General features: G+C 46.5%; 2 protein-coding genes across 2 annotated transcripts in view; both read left to right on the top strand.

The window, feature by feature from the left end:
- The window catches only part of ubr2 (ubiquitin protein ligase E3 component n-recognin 2), a 32,526-nt gene extending 20,269 nt beyond the window's left edge, over positions 1 to 12,257 (top strand). Inside the window, exons 20-46 of the mRNA XM_062400478.1 lie at positions 2,113 to 2,176; positions 3,018 to 3,142; positions 3,241 to 3,293; positions 4,115 to 4,217; positions 4,299 to 4,347; positions 4,480 to 4,634; positions 4,710 to 4,809; positions 4,908 to 5,017; positions 6,020 to 6,103; positions 6,173 to 6,354; positions 7,118 to 7,326; positions 7,402 to 7,495; positions 7,773 to 7,934; positions 8,349 to 8,437; positions 8,513 to 8,549; positions 8,863 to 9,011; positions 9,097 to 9,152; positions 9,251 to 9,347; positions 9,429 to 9,496; positions 9,592 to 9,727; positions 9,947 to 10,037; positions 10,139 to 10,269; positions 10,371 to 10,479; positions 10,675 to 10,809; positions 10,893 to 11,063; positions 11,198 to 11,299; positions 11,389 to 12,257. Coding sequence (XP_062256462.1) covers positions 2,113 to 2,176; positions 3,018 to 3,142; positions 3,241 to 3,293; positions 4,115 to 4,217; positions 4,299 to 4,347; positions 4,480 to 4,634; positions 4,710 to 4,809; positions 4,908 to 5,017; positions 6,020 to 6,103; positions 6,173 to 6,354; positions 7,118 to 7,326; positions 7,402 to 7,495; positions 7,773 to 7,934; positions 8,349 to 8,437; positions 8,513 to 8,549; positions 8,863 to 9,011; positions 9,097 to 9,152; positions 9,251 to 9,347; positions 9,429 to 9,496; positions 9,592 to 9,727; positions 9,947 to 10,037; positions 10,139 to 10,269; positions 10,371 to 10,479; positions 10,675 to 10,809; positions 10,893 to 11,063; positions 11,198 to 11,299; positions 11,389 to 11,530 — 3,003 coding nt within the window. The 3' untranslated portion in view covers positions 11,531 to 12,257. The remainder of the gene's footprint in view (positions 1 to 2,112; positions 2,177 to 3,017; positions 3,143 to 3,240; positions 3,294 to 4,114; positions 4,218 to 4,298; positions 4,348 to 4,479; positions 4,635 to 4,709; positions 4,810 to 4,907; positions 5,018 to 6,019; positions 6,104 to 6,172; positions 6,355 to 7,117; positions 7,327 to 7,401; positions 7,496 to 7,772; positions 7,935 to 8,348; positions 8,438 to 8,512; positions 8,550 to 8,862; positions 9,012 to 9,096; positions 9,153 to 9,250; positions 9,348 to 9,428; positions 9,497 to 9,591; positions 9,728 to 9,946; positions 10,038 to 10,138; positions 10,270 to 10,370; positions 10,480 to 10,674; positions 10,810 to 10,892; positions 11,064 to 11,197; positions 11,300 to 11,388) is intronic.
- A 558-nt stretch (positions 12,258 to 12,815) lies between these two features.
- On the top strand, positions 12,816 to 15,810 carry prph2b (peripherin 2b (retinal degeneration, slow)). The gene is made up of 2 exons (XM_062400479.1): positions 12,816 to 13,518; positions 15,500 to 15,810. Exons 1-2 carry the CDS (start codon positions 12,938 to 12,940, stop codon positions 15,771 to 15,773), a joined length of 855 nt encoding a protein of 284 aa, XP_062256463.1. The 5' UTR covers positions 12,816 to 12,937; the 3' UTR covers positions 15,774 to 15,810.
- Positions 15,811 to 16,862: the final 1,052 nt, after the last annotated feature.

Genomic DNA, 16,862 nt, shown 5'->3' with positions numbered 1-16,862 from the left:
ACTGACACCAACAGATGTCAGGTAGTGAAACAGAGAGGCCAACAGGGTCAGAACTGAAACTACAGACACAAACAGACGTCAGGTAGTGAAACAGAGAGACCAACAAGGTCAGTACTGAAACTACAGACACCAACAGACGTGACGTAGTGAAACAGAGAGGCCAGCAAGGTCAGTACTGAAACTACAGACACCAACAGACGTGACGTAGTGAAACAGAGAGGCCAACAGGGTCAGTACTGAAACTACAGACACCAACAGACGTGACGTAGTGAAACAGAGAGGCCAACAGGGTCAGTACTGAAACTACTGACACCAACAGATGTCAGGTAGTGAAACAGAGAGGCCAACAGGGTCAGTACTGAAACTACAGACACAAACAGACGTCAGGTAGTGAAACAGAGAGGCCAACAGGGTCAGTACTGAAACTACTGACACCAACAGATGTCAGGTAGTGAAACAGAGAGGCCAACAGGGTCAGTACTGAAACTACAGACACAAACAGACGTCAGGTAGTGAAACAGAGAGACCAACAAGGTCAGTACTGAAACTACCGACACAAACAGACGTCAGGTAGTGAAACAGAGAGGCCAACAGGGTCAGTACTGAAACTACAGACACAAACAGACGTCAGGTAGTGACACAGAGAGGCCGTGAAACAGAGAGACCAACAAGGTCAGTACTGAAACTACCGACACAAACAGACGTCAGGTAGTGAAACAGAGAGGTCAACAAGGTCAGTACTGAAACTACTGACACCAACATACGTCAGGTAGTGAAACAGAGAGACCAACAAGGTCAGTACTGAAACTACCGACACAAACAGACGTCAGGTAGTGAAACAGAGAGGTCAACAAGGTCAGTACTGAAACTACAGACGTGACATAGTGAAACAGAGAGGCAAACAGGGTCAGTACTGAAACTACAGACCATAACAGACGTCACGTAGTGACACAGAGAGGCCAACAGGGTTAGTACTGAAACTACAGACACCAACAGACGTGACGTAGTGAAACAGGGAGGCCAACAGGGTCAGTACTGAAACTACTGACACCAACAGATGTCAGGTAGTGAAACAGAGAGGCCAACAACGTCAGTACTGAAACTACAGACACCAACAGACGTCAGGCAGAGATACAGAGAGACCAACAAGGTCAGTACTGAAACTACCGACACAAACAGACGTCAGGTAGTGAAACAGAGAGGCCAACAGGGTCAGTACTGAGACTACAGACACCAACAGACGTGACGTAGTGAAACAGAGAGGCCAACAAGGTCAGTACTGAAACTACAGACACCAACAGACGTGACGTAGTAAAACAGAGAGGCCAACAGGGTCAGTACTGAAACTACTGACACCAACAGATGTCAGGTAGTGAAACAGAGAGGCCAACAGGGTCAGTACTGAAACTACAGACACAAACAGACGTCAGGTAGTGAAACAGAGAGACCAACAAGGTCAGTACTGAAACTACCGACACAAACAGACGTCAGGTAGTGAAACAGAGAGGCCAACAGGGTCAGTACTGAGACTACCGACACAAACAGACGTCAGGTAGTGAAACAGATAGGCCAACAGGGTCAGTACTGAAACTACAGACACCAACAAACGTCACGTAGTGACACAGAGAGGCCGACAGGGTTAGTACTGAAACTACTGACACCAACATACGTCAGGTAGTGAAACAGAGAGACCAACAAGGTCAGTACTGAAACTACCGACACAAACAGACGTCAGGTAGTGAAACAGAGAGGTCAACAAGGTCAGTACTGAAACTACAGACGTGACATAGTGAAACAGAGAGGCAAACAGGGTCAGTACTGAAACTACTGACACCAACAGATGTCAGGTAGTGAAACAGAGAGGCCAACAGGGTCAGAACTGAAACTACAGACACAAACAGACGTCAGGTAGTGAAACAGAGAGACCAACAAGGTCAGTACTGAAACTACTGACACCAACAGATGTCAGGTAGTGAAACAGAGAGGCCAACAACGTCAGTACTGAAACTACAGACACCAACAGACGTCAGGCAGAGATACAGAGAGACCAACAGGGTCAGTACTGAAACTACAGACACCAACAGACGTGAATGAGCTCTGTCTATTTCACAGGACGTGGTCCAGCAGAACAACACTCTGATTGAGGAGATGCTTCATCTCATCATCATGGTCGTCGGTGAGTCGTCTGTTCAGATTACGTGTTCATGTGTGTGACTGTTGTACAGGTGATGATCAGGTGTGTGACTGTTGTACAGGTGATGATCAGGTGTGTGACTGTTGTACAGGTGATGATCAGGTGTGTGACTGTGGTACAGGTGATGATCAGGTGTGTGACTGTTGTACAGGTGATGATCAGATGTGTGACTGTTGTACAGGTGATGATCAGATGTGTGACTGTGGTACAGGTGATGATCAGGTGTGTGACTGTGGTACAGGTGATGATCAGGTGTGTGACTGTTGTACAGGTGATGATCAGATGTGTGACTGTGGTACAGGTGATGATCAGGTGTGTGACTGTTGTACAGGTGATGATCAGGTGTGTGACTGTGGTACAGGTGATGATCAGGTGTGTGACTGTGGTACAGGTGATGATCAGGTGTGTGACTGTGGTACAGGTGATGATCAGGTGTGTGACTGTGGTACAGGTGATGATCAGGTGTGTGACTGTGGTACAGGTGATGATCAGGTGTGTGACTGTTGTACAGGTGATGATCAGATGTGTGACTGTGGTACAGGTGATGATCAGGTGTGTGACTGTTGTACAGGTGATGATCAGGTGTGTGACTGTGGTACAGGTGATGATCAGGTGTGTTTCTGACTGTGGTACAGGTGATGATCAGATGTGTGACTGTGGTACAGGTGATGATCAGGTGTGTGACTGTGGTACAGGTGATGATCAGGTGTGTTTCTGACTGTTGTACAGGTGATGATCAGATGTGTGACTGTGGTACAGGTGATGATCAGGTGTGTGACTGTTGTACAGGTGATGATCAGGTGTGTTTCTGACTGTTGTACAGGGGAGCGCTATGTGGCAGGTGTGGGACAAGTGGAACCCCTCGATGAGGTCAGAAGAGAAATCATCCACCAGCTGTCGATCAGACCGATGTCTCACAGTGAGCTGGTGAAGGCTCTACCTGAGAACGTGAGACACCTGTGTAGCTGTCTGTCTACCTGTCTTTGCCTGTCTACCTGTCTGTCTGTACCAGTCTGCATCTGTCTCTCTACCTCTCTGTGTTACAGGGTAATAAGGAGACAGGTCTGGAGGGAGTCATCGACAGCGTCGCTTCTTTCAAGTTAGTTCTTTTCACAGTGTGTGTTGTGTGTCTGTATGGACAGTGTGTGTGTCGATTGTGTGTCTGCACTGACAGTGTGTGTCTGCTAGAGGTGTTGAATTTCTCAAATGCATGGGGTTGCAGACGTGGACAACTCTGCATCAATGCAGAGACTCAAGAATAATCAATTCAGCACATCAGGTTTTAACTTCATTGTTGCAGAAGAAGCGACTTCCTGTTTATCTAGGAACGTAAACATGAATTCATCAAGTTTTTATAAAGATCAGTTCTAAGTGTGATGATTAGAAAACGTCAGAGGAGCAGAGTCACATGTGGACCAGCAGAGTAAAGGGCCTCCGTGCAGTGGTGCTGCTAAGGGGGGGGCAGTTGGTGCCACCTTGATACATCAAAGGCTATAATCCGAGTCCTTTAGGCGCAGCACACCAGTCTAAACTGAATGAATGAAATCAGAGGGGAGAGAACTGACAACTTTCATAGACTCACTGTTGTATCCATTGATAACCTTGTTTAGTAAATTATGGCACACTCTCAATACCAGTTACATTCTATAATACTTTTTAGAGCACTTTCTAAATAGAAAGGGAATTCATATCTCAGTGATTTTATTAACTGATGAAAAAGCAGCCACGTGCAGTAACAGAAAATTGTGATGTGATACATTGAAATACATATAGATGAGTCGTTGTGCATTGAGTCGTCAGGCTATTGAAGGTGCACACCTCTAGTGTCTGCACTGACGGTGTGTGTATTGTGTGTCTGTACTGACAGTTTGTGTATTAGGTGTCTGTACTGACAGTTTGTGTCTGTACTGCCTTCTACAGGAAACCAGGTGTAACAGGTCGTGGTTTGTATGAACTTTGTCCCGAGTGGAACAAAAACTTCAACCTTTACTTTCATCACTACAGCAGAGCTGATCAGTCCAAGGTACACAACTGATCACTGTAATGATCTACGAGGCATTGATCTGTGTGCTGCTGCGGTAACCATGTGTGATGTGTGTTCCAGGCTGAGGAGGCTCAGAGGAAACTGAGGAGACAGAAAGGAGAGGACACAGGTAAACACACCTGATGATGTCACTGATCCATTGTGACATCACGTCAACTAATGAAGAATGTGAATTATCAGTTATCAACATGTCACATCAATACTACACTGTGTGTGTGTGTGTGTGTTTTGTGTTGTGCAGCCCTGCCTCCCCCACTCCCCCCCCCTCTCTGTCCTCTCTTTGCGAGTCTCGTAAACGTCCTGCAGTGTGACGTCTTGTTGGCTGTAGAGGGCGCTGTGCTGCAGTGGGCTGTGGAGCCAAGTGGGGGGAGCTGGACCGAGTCAATGCTACAGAGGGTAAGAGAAAGAGAGAGTGTGTGGGGGGGAGCATGATGTTTAGATTACTGTATTCACTAAATAATGAGTGTACAGGTGCTCCACATGGTGGCCATGGCTCTACTGGAGGAGCAGCAGCAGTTAGAAAACAAAGGAGATGATGATGTCACCTTCAACTACACCTGCAAGATATCACGTCAGTACACAACTACACAACAATCCAACAACACACATCATTACACAATTGAATGCCAAAGTCCCACACTCCACATCTATGTGTGTCTGTGCGTGTAGGTCCAGGTCAAGCTCCTAGTCCGACAGGAAGTGTCCTGGCCTTGTTGGAGACTCTTCAGAACGCTCCTCACCTTGAGGTTCACAAAGACATCATCACCTGGATCCTCAAGGTAAATATCTTCCTAAATGTTCAGGTCAATGAGATCAATGACCTGATCACCAGACTGATCCATAACCTGATCACCAGACTGATCCATAACCTGATCACCAGACTGATCCATAACCTGATCAATAACTTGTTCAATGACCTGATCACCAGACTGATCCATAACCTGATCATCAGACTGATCCATAACCTGATCATCAGACTGATCCATAACCTGATCATCAGAATGATCAATAACCTGATCACCAGACTGATCCATAACCTGATCAATAACCTGTTCAATGACCTGATCACCAGACTGATCCATAACCTGATCAATAACCTGTTCAATGACCTGATCACCAGACTGATCCATAACCTGATCATCAGACTGATCCATAACCTGATCAATGACCTGATCACCAGACTGATCCATAACCTGATCATCAGACTGATCCATAACCTGTTCAATGACCTGATCACCAGACTGATCCATAACCTGATCATCAGACTGATCCATAACCTGATCAATGACCTGATCATCAGACTGATCCATAACCTGATCAATGACCTGATCACCAGACTGATCTATAACCTGATCATCAGACTGATCAATAAGTGGAAGTGATGGAACACTGACCCTGATGGAGGAGAACGTGATAGAAGGATGAGGAGGAAACAAGTGTTTAGTGACTGTGATGGTTTCCTGTCTCATGAAGATTCTAGATTCAAGATGACTCAGCATATCGATTCTATAGATCTGTGATCTTTGTGTTGAACTGAGTCCAGTATCACAGTATCACAGTATCACAGTATTACATTATCACAGTATTACACAGACCAACCCGACAGTACCATCCCTGTACAAAGACTAGTTGTCACCACACCACTCTGGTTTATTAGCTGACAGGTCTGTGTGTGATTAATACTTTAAAGTATTCACCTATGTAGATAATTTAATATTTGTTAGGTTCTATGAATTGGAGTCATTTTTGCATTCATGTGTTGTTCCTGTTTTTGTGTCCAGACGGTGTCGAATATTAAAACAATGAGAGAACGAACAGCGTCCATATCCACAGTCAGCACCTGTCGTGGACATGGAGCGGAGGAGGTAAAGTACCAGAACACCTGAATTACACTGAGCTGCAGCAGCAGGTGAACACACCTGTCGTGTCCGCAGACGCTGAGGGACAGAGACAAGGCAGAGAGGAAGAGGAAGGCAGAGCTGGCTCGTCTCCGCAGAGAGAAGATCATGGCTCAGATGTCCGAGATGCAGAAACACTTCATCAACGAGAACAAAGAACTTTTCCAACAAAGTCTGGAGGAGCTGGAAGCGTCTAGTGCCAGAGCTGCAGACAGCAGGTAGACCAGGACCTGTGTACACCTGCATGTACCTGTATACACTTTGAAATACCTGTGTAAAACAACACTGAAAGGGACAATGAACTCCTTCAAAAAGTATTATGGACAGGTATGTAGGAGGAAAAGCACATACAGGTGAGAGAAGAGGATCGCACACACTGTCCTGTACTTCACCAGGTAAACGGTGAGACAAGCATGAAGTGGCCAATCAGAGAGAAGAAGCAGACCAACAGTGTGAGAGCCTTCTTCTCTCTGATTGGCCACTTTCATGGAGGTGCAGCCTGTGTGTTTCTCTCACTGTTTCCCTGATGAAGGTCCACACGACAAAAACGTTGTACACTTAATTAAATGTTTTTGCAAGAACAGGCATGTGTGCCATTCCTCTTCTCTCAAATATCTGTGTACATATTGTGTTGTATACATTTTGGTATACACTTGTATACATCTGTATATACCTGTTCACATTTGGATATATACCTGTGTATACCTTTATATAAATGTATATGCCTGTGTATACACATGTACACATAGTATATGTATATACTATATATATTTGTAAACTATATATCGGAAATCTATCATCATTGCAGTGCATTTGCACTTTGCAAGTCATCGTCATTGCAATATTCAACATGGATATCACAGGTTTTCTTAATATCGTGAAGCCTTATAATACATCTGTATATACACGTGTGAAAATCTGTTGCTGTTCATAGTTTTTCTGACAGGAGACAGAACATTAAAATGTCCCCCCCTCCCCAAGTGCCCCCAGTCTGGAGCACCCCTGTGTTTCTCAGGTGTGTGTTGGTCCCAGGAGGTTGGGTGGAGCAGAGCCCCGTCAGCTTGTCACCTGTATCTTGTGTCAGGAGGAGCAGGAGGTCAGAGGTCACGGCAGAGCCATGGTGCTCGCTGCGTTCATCCAGAGGTCAACTGTTCTGTCCAAAAACCGCCGCCGCACCCTGCCCGACCCAGGTGAGCCTCACAGTGACATCATCAGGAGAGCAGCCAGTCAGAGCTCAGGGTTAACTGATTGATGGATGTTTCCAGAGCGACATGACCCCCTGTTCATGCACCCGGACCTGTCCCTGGGGATCCACACAGCCAGCTGTGGACACATCATGCATGCCACCTGCTGGCAGAGGTATGTCACTGTCACACCAGTGTTCTCATACACAGGTGACAGAACATTCTGGGGTTACATTGTTGTCCAAAGTGCTCATGGAAATGGATACATCTCAAACCAAAACAAATGGGAACTCATAACTATAAACTGATTATTTATTAATTATAATAACTTATTTGCATAGCACTTTTACATACAAGTAACAAAGTGCTTATATGTTTAATGTATGATCAGTGTTCCATGTATTGATCTGAGGAGAGAGAGAGAGAGCTGAACAAACTGTGTGTGTGTTCAGGTACTTCGAGGCCGTGCAGGTGAAGGAGCAGAGACGTCAGCAGCGTCTTCGAGGTCACACCAGCTATGACGTAGAAAACGGAGAATTCCTGTGTCCTCTCTGTGAATGTCTGAGCAACACTGTGATCCCCCTGCTACCCCACACACACACACCTGAACACAGGTACACACACACCTGAACACAGGTACACACACACCTGAACACAGGTACACAAACACCTGAACACAGGTACACACACACACCTGAACACAGGTACACACACACACCTGAACAAAGGTACACACCCTCACCTGAACACAGGTACACACACACCTGAACAAAGGTACACACACACCTGAACACAGGTACACACAAAGGTACACACACACACCTGAACAAAGGTACACACACACACCTGAACAAAGGTACACACACACACACACACCTGAACAAAGGTACACACACACACCTGAACACAGGTACACACAAGGTACACACACACACCTGAACACAGGTACACACACACCTGATCATATTAACTGACAGATGTGTCAGTATTTGTTATTATCTGATCTCTGTCCGTCTCTCTTTGTCCAGTGTTAATCATCCCTCTCTGGAGGTGTGGCTTAACACAACCAATCAGCACATAGCAGTACTATACTCCGCCCACAGGAAGCAGTCTGAAGGTCAGTCTCCTGGCAATCATCTAAAAGGCGGAGTCACACTACTTGACTAAATCTGTGTGTGTGTCTGTGTTTCAGATGTAGCAGAGGGGGCGGAGTCTGTCACACTCTGTCAGTGAGTCATCAGCTGTTTAATCTTGGATCAATTCAACTTAATGATATTTGTTGTGTTCAACTTTAAATGTTTGTCTTGTTCGAACCAAACGTTTCTGTCAGGATTACAGTTACACAGTAACTAAGTACTTTTACTAAAGTACTGTTCTCAGCTTGAAGGAACACATATTTTCTGGCTCTACTCATACAAGAACATGTATGAGAAACTTTTAGTTACTAGTTACTTTTATTATTCATACTAGAATTATGATGTCACTCTCTGATCAATGGTAGAAAAATACACACCTGGATGATGTCATCACTTTGTCCCTCAGGAACCGCTTCTCCAGCAGCGTCCGTGAGATGATCACCACCTTCAGCACGTCCACCTACAAAGTGGGACTGAAACTGAACCCCAACGATCAGGACCCGCGAGTCCCGGTGCTGAGCTGGTCTACCTGCGCCTACACCATCCAGAGTATAGGTATACACACACCTGAGGCGTCAGGTATATGCACACACACACACCTGAGGGGTCAGAGGTCAGCTGACAGTGGTTTTCTTTACAGAGCGCCTCCTGGTGGACGAAGAGAAGCCGTTATTTGGGAGTCTACCTTGCCGCCAGGTAACACTCAGTTTGTTGAGAGCAGTTAGAGAGAGAGGAATGACACAGATAGTAATCGTGTGTGTGTGTGTGTGTGTGTGTGTGCGTGTGCGTGTCAGGACGACTGTCTGAGCGCCCTCACCAGGTTCACTTCAGCCTGTTGGACAACAGCTCCACTGAAAACAGTTCAAACACACTTCATCAGACTGTTCACAGGTAAAAACACACACTTCCTATCACAGAGGGGTTCACAATTGTATTAGTTTGTCAGTAGTGTGTAATGAGTTTGTGTTTCAGTTCTGGTGCCAGACTCTCAGGTAGAAAACTCTCCTTGTATCCTCGACGTCGACATGTTTCACCTGCTGGTGAGTTTTAACACTTTACACCTAATCCAGTTAATCCATTTTAATCTGATGAAACCAGATTCCATTTTGAACCAGTTTAAATTGTGTCTCCGCAGGTTTACAGTGTGTTAGCTTACAGCTCAGTTCACAGTTTGGACCAATCAAGTGCGAGCATTGACTCAGCTCATCTCCACCTTCTTCACCTGGTCACAGTGACTCACCTGGTTCAGATCCTGCTAACGACCTGCACAGGTGACACACACACACAAACACACACACCTGAGACGTCAGGTACACTCACACACCTGAGGTACACAAGTGTAGTTCTTTCATACAGAACATCCTGAGGTCCAGAGTTCTCTTCACGCTGCATCTAGGCTTCATCACGTTTCACCCAGTGGCCGGAGGCATAGTGTTTCCAGGTGGTCTGTGTATGACCTGTCTGTCTGTCTCTGGCCTGTCTGTCTGTAGAGGAGGTGTGTATGGATCAGGATGGTGGAGGGTCAGAGGAGGAGGAGCTTATCTGTGAACTGTACAACACACTGAGGACACACCTGGACAGGTGAAGACACACACACACGCTGTGATTTATTGATACACAAACAGATCTGATATGAAGGTGACACAAATGTGAACAACTGTGTGTGTCTGTGTGGGGATCAGTGTGTTACCTGTAGTGTCCTCTGGGTGGCAGTTGTGGCGTTGTGTCAAAGCCGGTATCTTGCCATTCCTCCGAGCTGCCGCCCTCTTCTTCCACTACCTTAACTGTACAGCGCCACCTGCTGAACTGCTGGGTAACTACACATACATGAACACGTGCACGCAAACTGATGATGAGGATTTGAATAAAGTTGTATCAAATAATTCCACTCATATTTAATGTGTGTGTGTTTAGTTGCGGGTCCTGGTCAGTGGGAGGCGCTCTGCAGCTTCCTTAGTCTGCCGTCCAATCTGCTGCAACTACACCAGAGCCAACACACACTGCTGGAGCCGCTCATTAACAGGTACGCACACACACACACACTGCTGGAGCCGCTCGTTAACAGGTACACACACACACACACTGCTGGAGCCGCTCATTAACAGGTACACACACACACACACTGCTGGAGCCGCTCGTTAACAGGTACACACACACAAATTTTTTCATGTGACCAAATTAATTGTGTGTGTCTGTGTGTGTCTGTGTGTGTCATCAGGTGGTGTTGTCATCCAGGGGTGAAACAGGTGCTGCAGGGGGGCGGAGTCATCGTAAGGTTTCCCAGAGAGTCGAACAATCTCATCGAGCTTCCAGATGATTACAGCGTCCTGATCAACCAGGCGTCCAGCTTCACGTCAGTGCACACGTTACACATGTTAAATCTGTGTGTGTGTGTTACACGTATGTAACCACTGTGTATATGTGTGTTTTCTGCAGGTGTCCTCGCTCAGGCGGAGATAAGTCTCGTGCTCCCACGCTGTGTCTTGTGTGCGGCGCCATCTTGTGCTCTCAGAGTTACTGCTGTCAGACGGAGGTGGACGGCGAGGACGTGGGAGCGTGCACCGCTCACACCTTCACCTGCGGCACCGGCCTCGGACTCTTCCTCAGGTACACACCCACCTCCGCTGACATGCTAACAGCATGACCACATCAGAGAAATTGTTGTTCAATCATTTACATTTATTTTACAAATACAGAAGCACACATAATTATAAATAATCTCTCTCTCTCTCTCTCTCTAGGGTGAGGGAGAGTCAGGTGTTGTTTGTTGCAGGTAAAACAAAAGGTTGTTTTTATCCTCCTCCTTATCTGGACGACTACGGTGAAACTGACCAGGGACTCAAGTACGTGTTTTAACTTGTTGTTCTTTAAGTTTTTTTCTGTTTTGTTTGTTTATATTATGAATACAATCATATTTGTTTGTTGTCGGCAGGCGGGGGAACCCCCTCCATCTGTGCCTGGACCGTTACAGGAAGATCGAGCGTCTGTGGCGGCAGCACGGCATCGCTGAGGTCATAGGTCACGCTCAGGAGGCCAATCAGACGCTGGTCACCATCGACTGGCAGCACCTGTGATTATCCCCCCCTTCAAGCTCAGTGATTGGCTTTCACTATTTCGCCGCCCCTCCGCCGTCCCTTCCCTCTCGACCAATCAGCTTTCAGGGATATTTTTTAGGGCATTGGTTTTGTTTTTTTGTGCCAGACCTTTGACTTGTCTCAGTCCACCAATCAGAGCCGCGTCCAACACACAGTGCGTTCGACAGCTGAAACAAGTGATGTTTAAACTCAGGTTGTGGTTTCTGATTGGTTCAGGTGTGTGACAAGGACCCAAACAAAGGAACTCCAACTCCCAGGGTGCATTTCAATTGGAAACCGCCAATCCTAGAGCTCAGCTCCATATTCAGCAGCTGAGGATCATGGGTAATGTACTATCAGAAACCCATCCAGAGCTGAAACACTAATTAATCAGTTGATGAATTAAATCAGCAACCACAGACTTGATTGGTTGAGATGACATCAACTGATCGATTTATTGTCAAATCTTTTTTCAAAGTTATTTCTGACCCTCCTCTCCTGATGTTTCCATGACAACAGGAACGTTAATGATCATGTGATCTGTTCAACATATCAGAGTATTGATTATTGATGAGCGGCTGATTCCGTTTTTACTTAGTGCTTTAAAGATTTATTTCATCAGCTGATCGATGTGACTTCTGAACTGTTAATATGTGAATTCTTGTATAAATGAGAACATGTATTAAAATTGTATAAGAATTTAAAACCAATAAAAACTTCAAAATGATTTTATTTGCACGTTTGTCCTGATGGGGGCAGTATAAACACGAGGAACAGTCCAAGGTTAAGTTTCGCAGAGATTTTATTTGTTGTTGAAAAATAAAGATGGCAAACAAACAGCGTCAGAATCTAAATAAAATTTAACATTAACAGTTAATGAGATGCAGAGGAACAGTAGGTTACCTGTGGATGACAAGAAACAATGTTATCGCCACATTAAACAGCGATGCAATCATAACCAGCATTCTGAAGAGAGAACCTTCTCTTAAGTCCACACCATGAGTTCGAACCTCTGCCAGGGAGACAGGTGGATGAAGTGAGACCCGCACAGGAAGCAGCGTCTTACCGATTAGCAGGATTAGAACCATTAGAACCTGATTATCAGCTGATCTGTTTTTAATGGGATCAGAAGCTTCAGGGTCCAGCTGAGGAGTCGCATCTCGTTCACACTCACACCTGGACCCTCGGACCGTCGGACCCGGACCCCAGTCGGATGGCCAGCTGCTCGGCCCCCCCTGCAGCACGGAGTTATGGGAGACAAACCAGCAGCTGTGGCCGAGGTTCTTTCTGGAACGGATTAAAACTCTGAGACTTTGACGGATTCTGATTTCAACTCGTTCTTGTTGATCGGAGACTTGTTGTTGTTGACTTTGCTCTTACGTTGTGTGGTCGCGTGGAGACGTGAAGATGCCGTTCCTGCCGGTGAAGTTCAACCTGCAGAAGCGGGTGAAGCTGGCCCAGGGGCTGTGGATGCTCTACTGGCTCTCGGTCATCGTGGGAATTCTCCTCTTCAGCCTCGGAATCTTCTTCAAGATCGAGCTGCGGAAGAGAAGCGAGATGATGGACAACAACGAGAGTCACGTGGTTCCCAACCTGCTCATCCTGGTCGGCGTGTTGGCGTGCGCCATCAACGCCTTCGGGGGCAAAGTGTGTCACGACTCTCTGGACCCCATCAAGTTCACCCGCTGGAGGCCGATGCTGAAGCCCTACCTGCTGCTGTGCTGCGGCTTCAACGTGCTGCTGCTGCTCACCGCGCTGCTCTGCTTCCTCATGCAGTTCGCCGTCTACCTGACGCTGGCCGAGGGGCTGAAGAACGGGATCAAGTTCTACAAGGACACGGACACCCCGGGACGCTGCTTCATGAAGAGGACGCTGGACGTGACGCAGGGCGAGTTCCGGTGCTGCGGCAACAACAACTTCAGGGACTGGTTCGAGGTTCAGTGGATCAGCAACCGCTACCTGGACATGAGCAATGACGAGATCAAAGAGTGAGTACACCTGGAGCACGACAGCCAATCAGAGCGCAGACAGACCACCATCACTGAAATGGTTTCCTGTTTCATAAACAATGGTTCACAGTTTGGGTTATTGATCAGTAATCCTGGTTCAGTACAGTGACCTCCGGCTCAGCTGGCTCGGAGGGTCATGACGAGTACAAACCTGGATCTACAGTAAGCTTCCTAACGACCTCTGGGATCAGGTGACCACCTGAGTCACGTGTTCAGTGACTCGTTAAACAAGGTCGTTGGAGGATAAATGAGGAATTAACGAGGTAAAAGTTATCGTTAAGTCTTTAATCGGTCAGGAGCTGATTTCCATGCTGTGACCATGACAAGGTTAAACCGAACCAGGCTTTGGTTGAACCGGCTAACACCTGGAACTCTGAGACGAAGCACGTTCGGTTACAAACTTATAAACTGACATCAACATTTCAAAGAGCAGAACATGTGACGGCTGCCGGACTGAAGCGTGATGTGGACCAGTGCGTGATTCCGTGTTTCTGTTAATGCGTTTAAGAGATACTCCCTCTCTTTCTCTGAGATGATTATTCCTCATCATCCAATTATATTCACTCACTCTAAGCCCCGCCTATCACAATGTGATGTCACAAAACCAAATGACCTTTCACAATCAACAAATTCATTAGAACCTTTGGATTAATTCAACTTTTACTGGAAAAAAACCTGAAGGTTGTGTTTGTTGGTCTGAAACATTCCAGTGTTTCTCAGATATTCAGTTCTGTTGTGTTGGTTTGTGATTGGTCCAACAGTGACCGAGCCTGACCTCTGACCTCTGACCTGTAGAGTCAAGGAAACAGTCAGGACTTGTTCACATCTTGTTCGGTTCAGAGCTTCAGACTCTTTAGTTCAGCTTGAACCTGAACATCAGGTGTGAAAGGTTCCTCAGAGCAGAAGAGGACTTCTGGGTCTGGATCAAAGTGAACTAGGTTCTGTTCCAGAGTCAAAACACTTTGTTGGATAGTGTTGACTTTTGGACCAATCACAGGAAGTAGAGACAGAATTAAACAGAAGAAGAAGAAGAGTAAGAAGCAGCAGCTGAAGTCTTCACCTCCGACGATATAGTGTTGAACCACGAGGACGTTCAGTTGGTGCATTTGAACTAGTGTGGAATGCTGTAGTACTGGGGAGTACTGTAGTACAGTGGAGTACTGTGGAGTACTGTAGTACAGTGGAGTACAGTGAAGTACTGTGGAGTACAGTAGTACAGTGAAGTACTTTGGAGTACAGTAGTACAGTGAAGTACTGTGGAGTACAGTAGTACAGTGAAGTACTTTGGAGTACAGTAGTACAGTAGTACAGTGGAGTACTGGGGAGTAAGGTGGAGTACAGTAGTACAGTGAAGTACTTTGGAGTACAGTAGTACAGTTGAGTACAGTGAAGTACTGTGGAGTACAGTAGTACAGTGAAGTACTTTGGAGTACAGTAGTACAGTGGAGTACAGTAGTACAGTGGAGCACTGGGGAGTAAGGTGGAGTACAGTAGTACAGTGAAGTACTTTGGAGTACAGTACTACAGTGAAGTACTTTGGAGTACAGTAGTGCAGTGGAGTACAGTAGTACAGTGGAGTACTGGGGAGTAAGGTGCAGTACAGTATTACAGTGAAGTACTTTGGAGTACAGTAGTACAGTGGAGTACAGTAGTACAGTGGAGCACTGGGGAGTAAGGTGCAGTACAGTATTACAGTGAAGTACTTTGGAGTACAGTACTACAGTGAAGTACTTTGGAGTACAGTGGAGTACAGTAGTACAGTGGAGTACTGGGGAGTACTGTGCCTGAAGGTGCCGTTGCTGCTAGTGATGCATTGTGATGTTACCATGGCAACCAGATGAAGCTTCATATATAAAGCTACCACCCCCCCACCTGAGAACACGCCCACATCAGACGCGGGCTACAAACCAATCAGATTTAGTTTAGGTGTATTAAAGTTAATTCTTCCTCTGTCCTTCAGTCGTCTCCTCAGTAACGTGGAGGGGAAGTTCCTGATGGACAGCGTCCCGTTCAGCTGCTGTAACCCCGGATCCCCTCGCCCCTGCATCCAGCATCACCTGACCAACAACTCCGCCCACTACGACTACGACCACCGCACTGAGGAGCTCAACATCTGGGTCCGCGGCTGTCGGGAGGCGCTCTTCTCCTATTACAGCGGCATGATGAACAGCATGGGGGCGCTGGTCATCCTCACTATCATCCTGGAGGTGAGCCTCAGCCAATCAGCACCCTGAATGTTCAGACTCACAGCAGGATTAGCTTAGCATAGCATTAAAGACTGGAGACAGGGGGACACGTAGCCTAGTATAGCATAAAGACTGGAGACAGGGGGACAGGTAGCCTAGCTTAGCATAACGGCTGGAGACAGGTAGCCTAGCTTAGCATAAAGACTGGAGACAGGGGGACAGGTAGCCTAGCATAGCATAAAGACTGGAAATAGGGGGACAGGTAGCCTAGCTAAGCATAACGGCTGGAGACAGGTAGCCTAGCTTAGCATAACAGCTGGAGACAGGGGTACAGGTAGCCTAGCTTAGCATTTATTGCCAGAAGTTATCAAACTAATGTTGGTCTTTTTTTTTGTTGATAATTGTAAAATTCTGTTGGAAGATTCCGAGTTTTCAGTAAAAACATCTTTTTTGGATCCACAAAGTGAATTCTGTTGATGTTCGGACAGTTTGAAGTGAGCGAGTTCCGAATCTTTGTCCCGAGAGTCTTTTCTTAATCTTCTGATTTAAACCCAGATAATCGCAGCAGCACATCTGCAGCTAATTAACCAAACTGACCTCGAAGGAACTGATTAGCCAGTGATTCGCATCGCGGCTAAAGGAGAAGAGCTGGTGTTCAGAGCAGCTTCATGTTGAATCCTGTTTTTTTAACTGACCGAACAAACGGCGATCTGCGACGTCACAACCCGTCAGACCCGACATATGCTCCCGAGGACATTTGACATGTTCCAGCAGCTGATGGTTGACTCGTGGATCAGGTGTGGCGGGGTGTTAAGATCAGGATCACTGGGGATCAACAACTATTCTGGGCGTTTAATCTCCGTGCAGCAGCAACAGGTTGCATTCTGGGAAGGTCAGGATGAGTTCCTGAGAGCGAGAAGTGATTCAGTATCTGGGTCAAAACAACAAGTTTGACGTGAAGTGTGACGACAGGTGCTGCAATGTTCTTCTGAACAATGTACACACACTCCTAGTGGTCAAGGCAAGGAAATGCATCTGTCGTGGTTTTTCAGTTTAGAATGAAAAACATTTCAGTTCAGTCGATTCGTCCAGTGGTCGTCAGCTGTTAACCACTTTACGCTACAAAGCTAGCCGCCT

This window comes from Platichthys flesus, chromosome 12 (assembly GCF_949316205.1).
Source record: "Platichthys flesus chromosome 12, fPlaFle2.1, whole genome shotgun sequence".
Taxonomy (NCBI): Eukaryota; Metazoa; Chordata; class Actinopteri; order Pleuronectiformes; family Pleuronectidae; genus Platichthys; species Platichthys flesus.
Note: the sequence above shows the minus strand (reverse complement) of the source record. Positions and strands in the feature narration are given on the sequence as shown.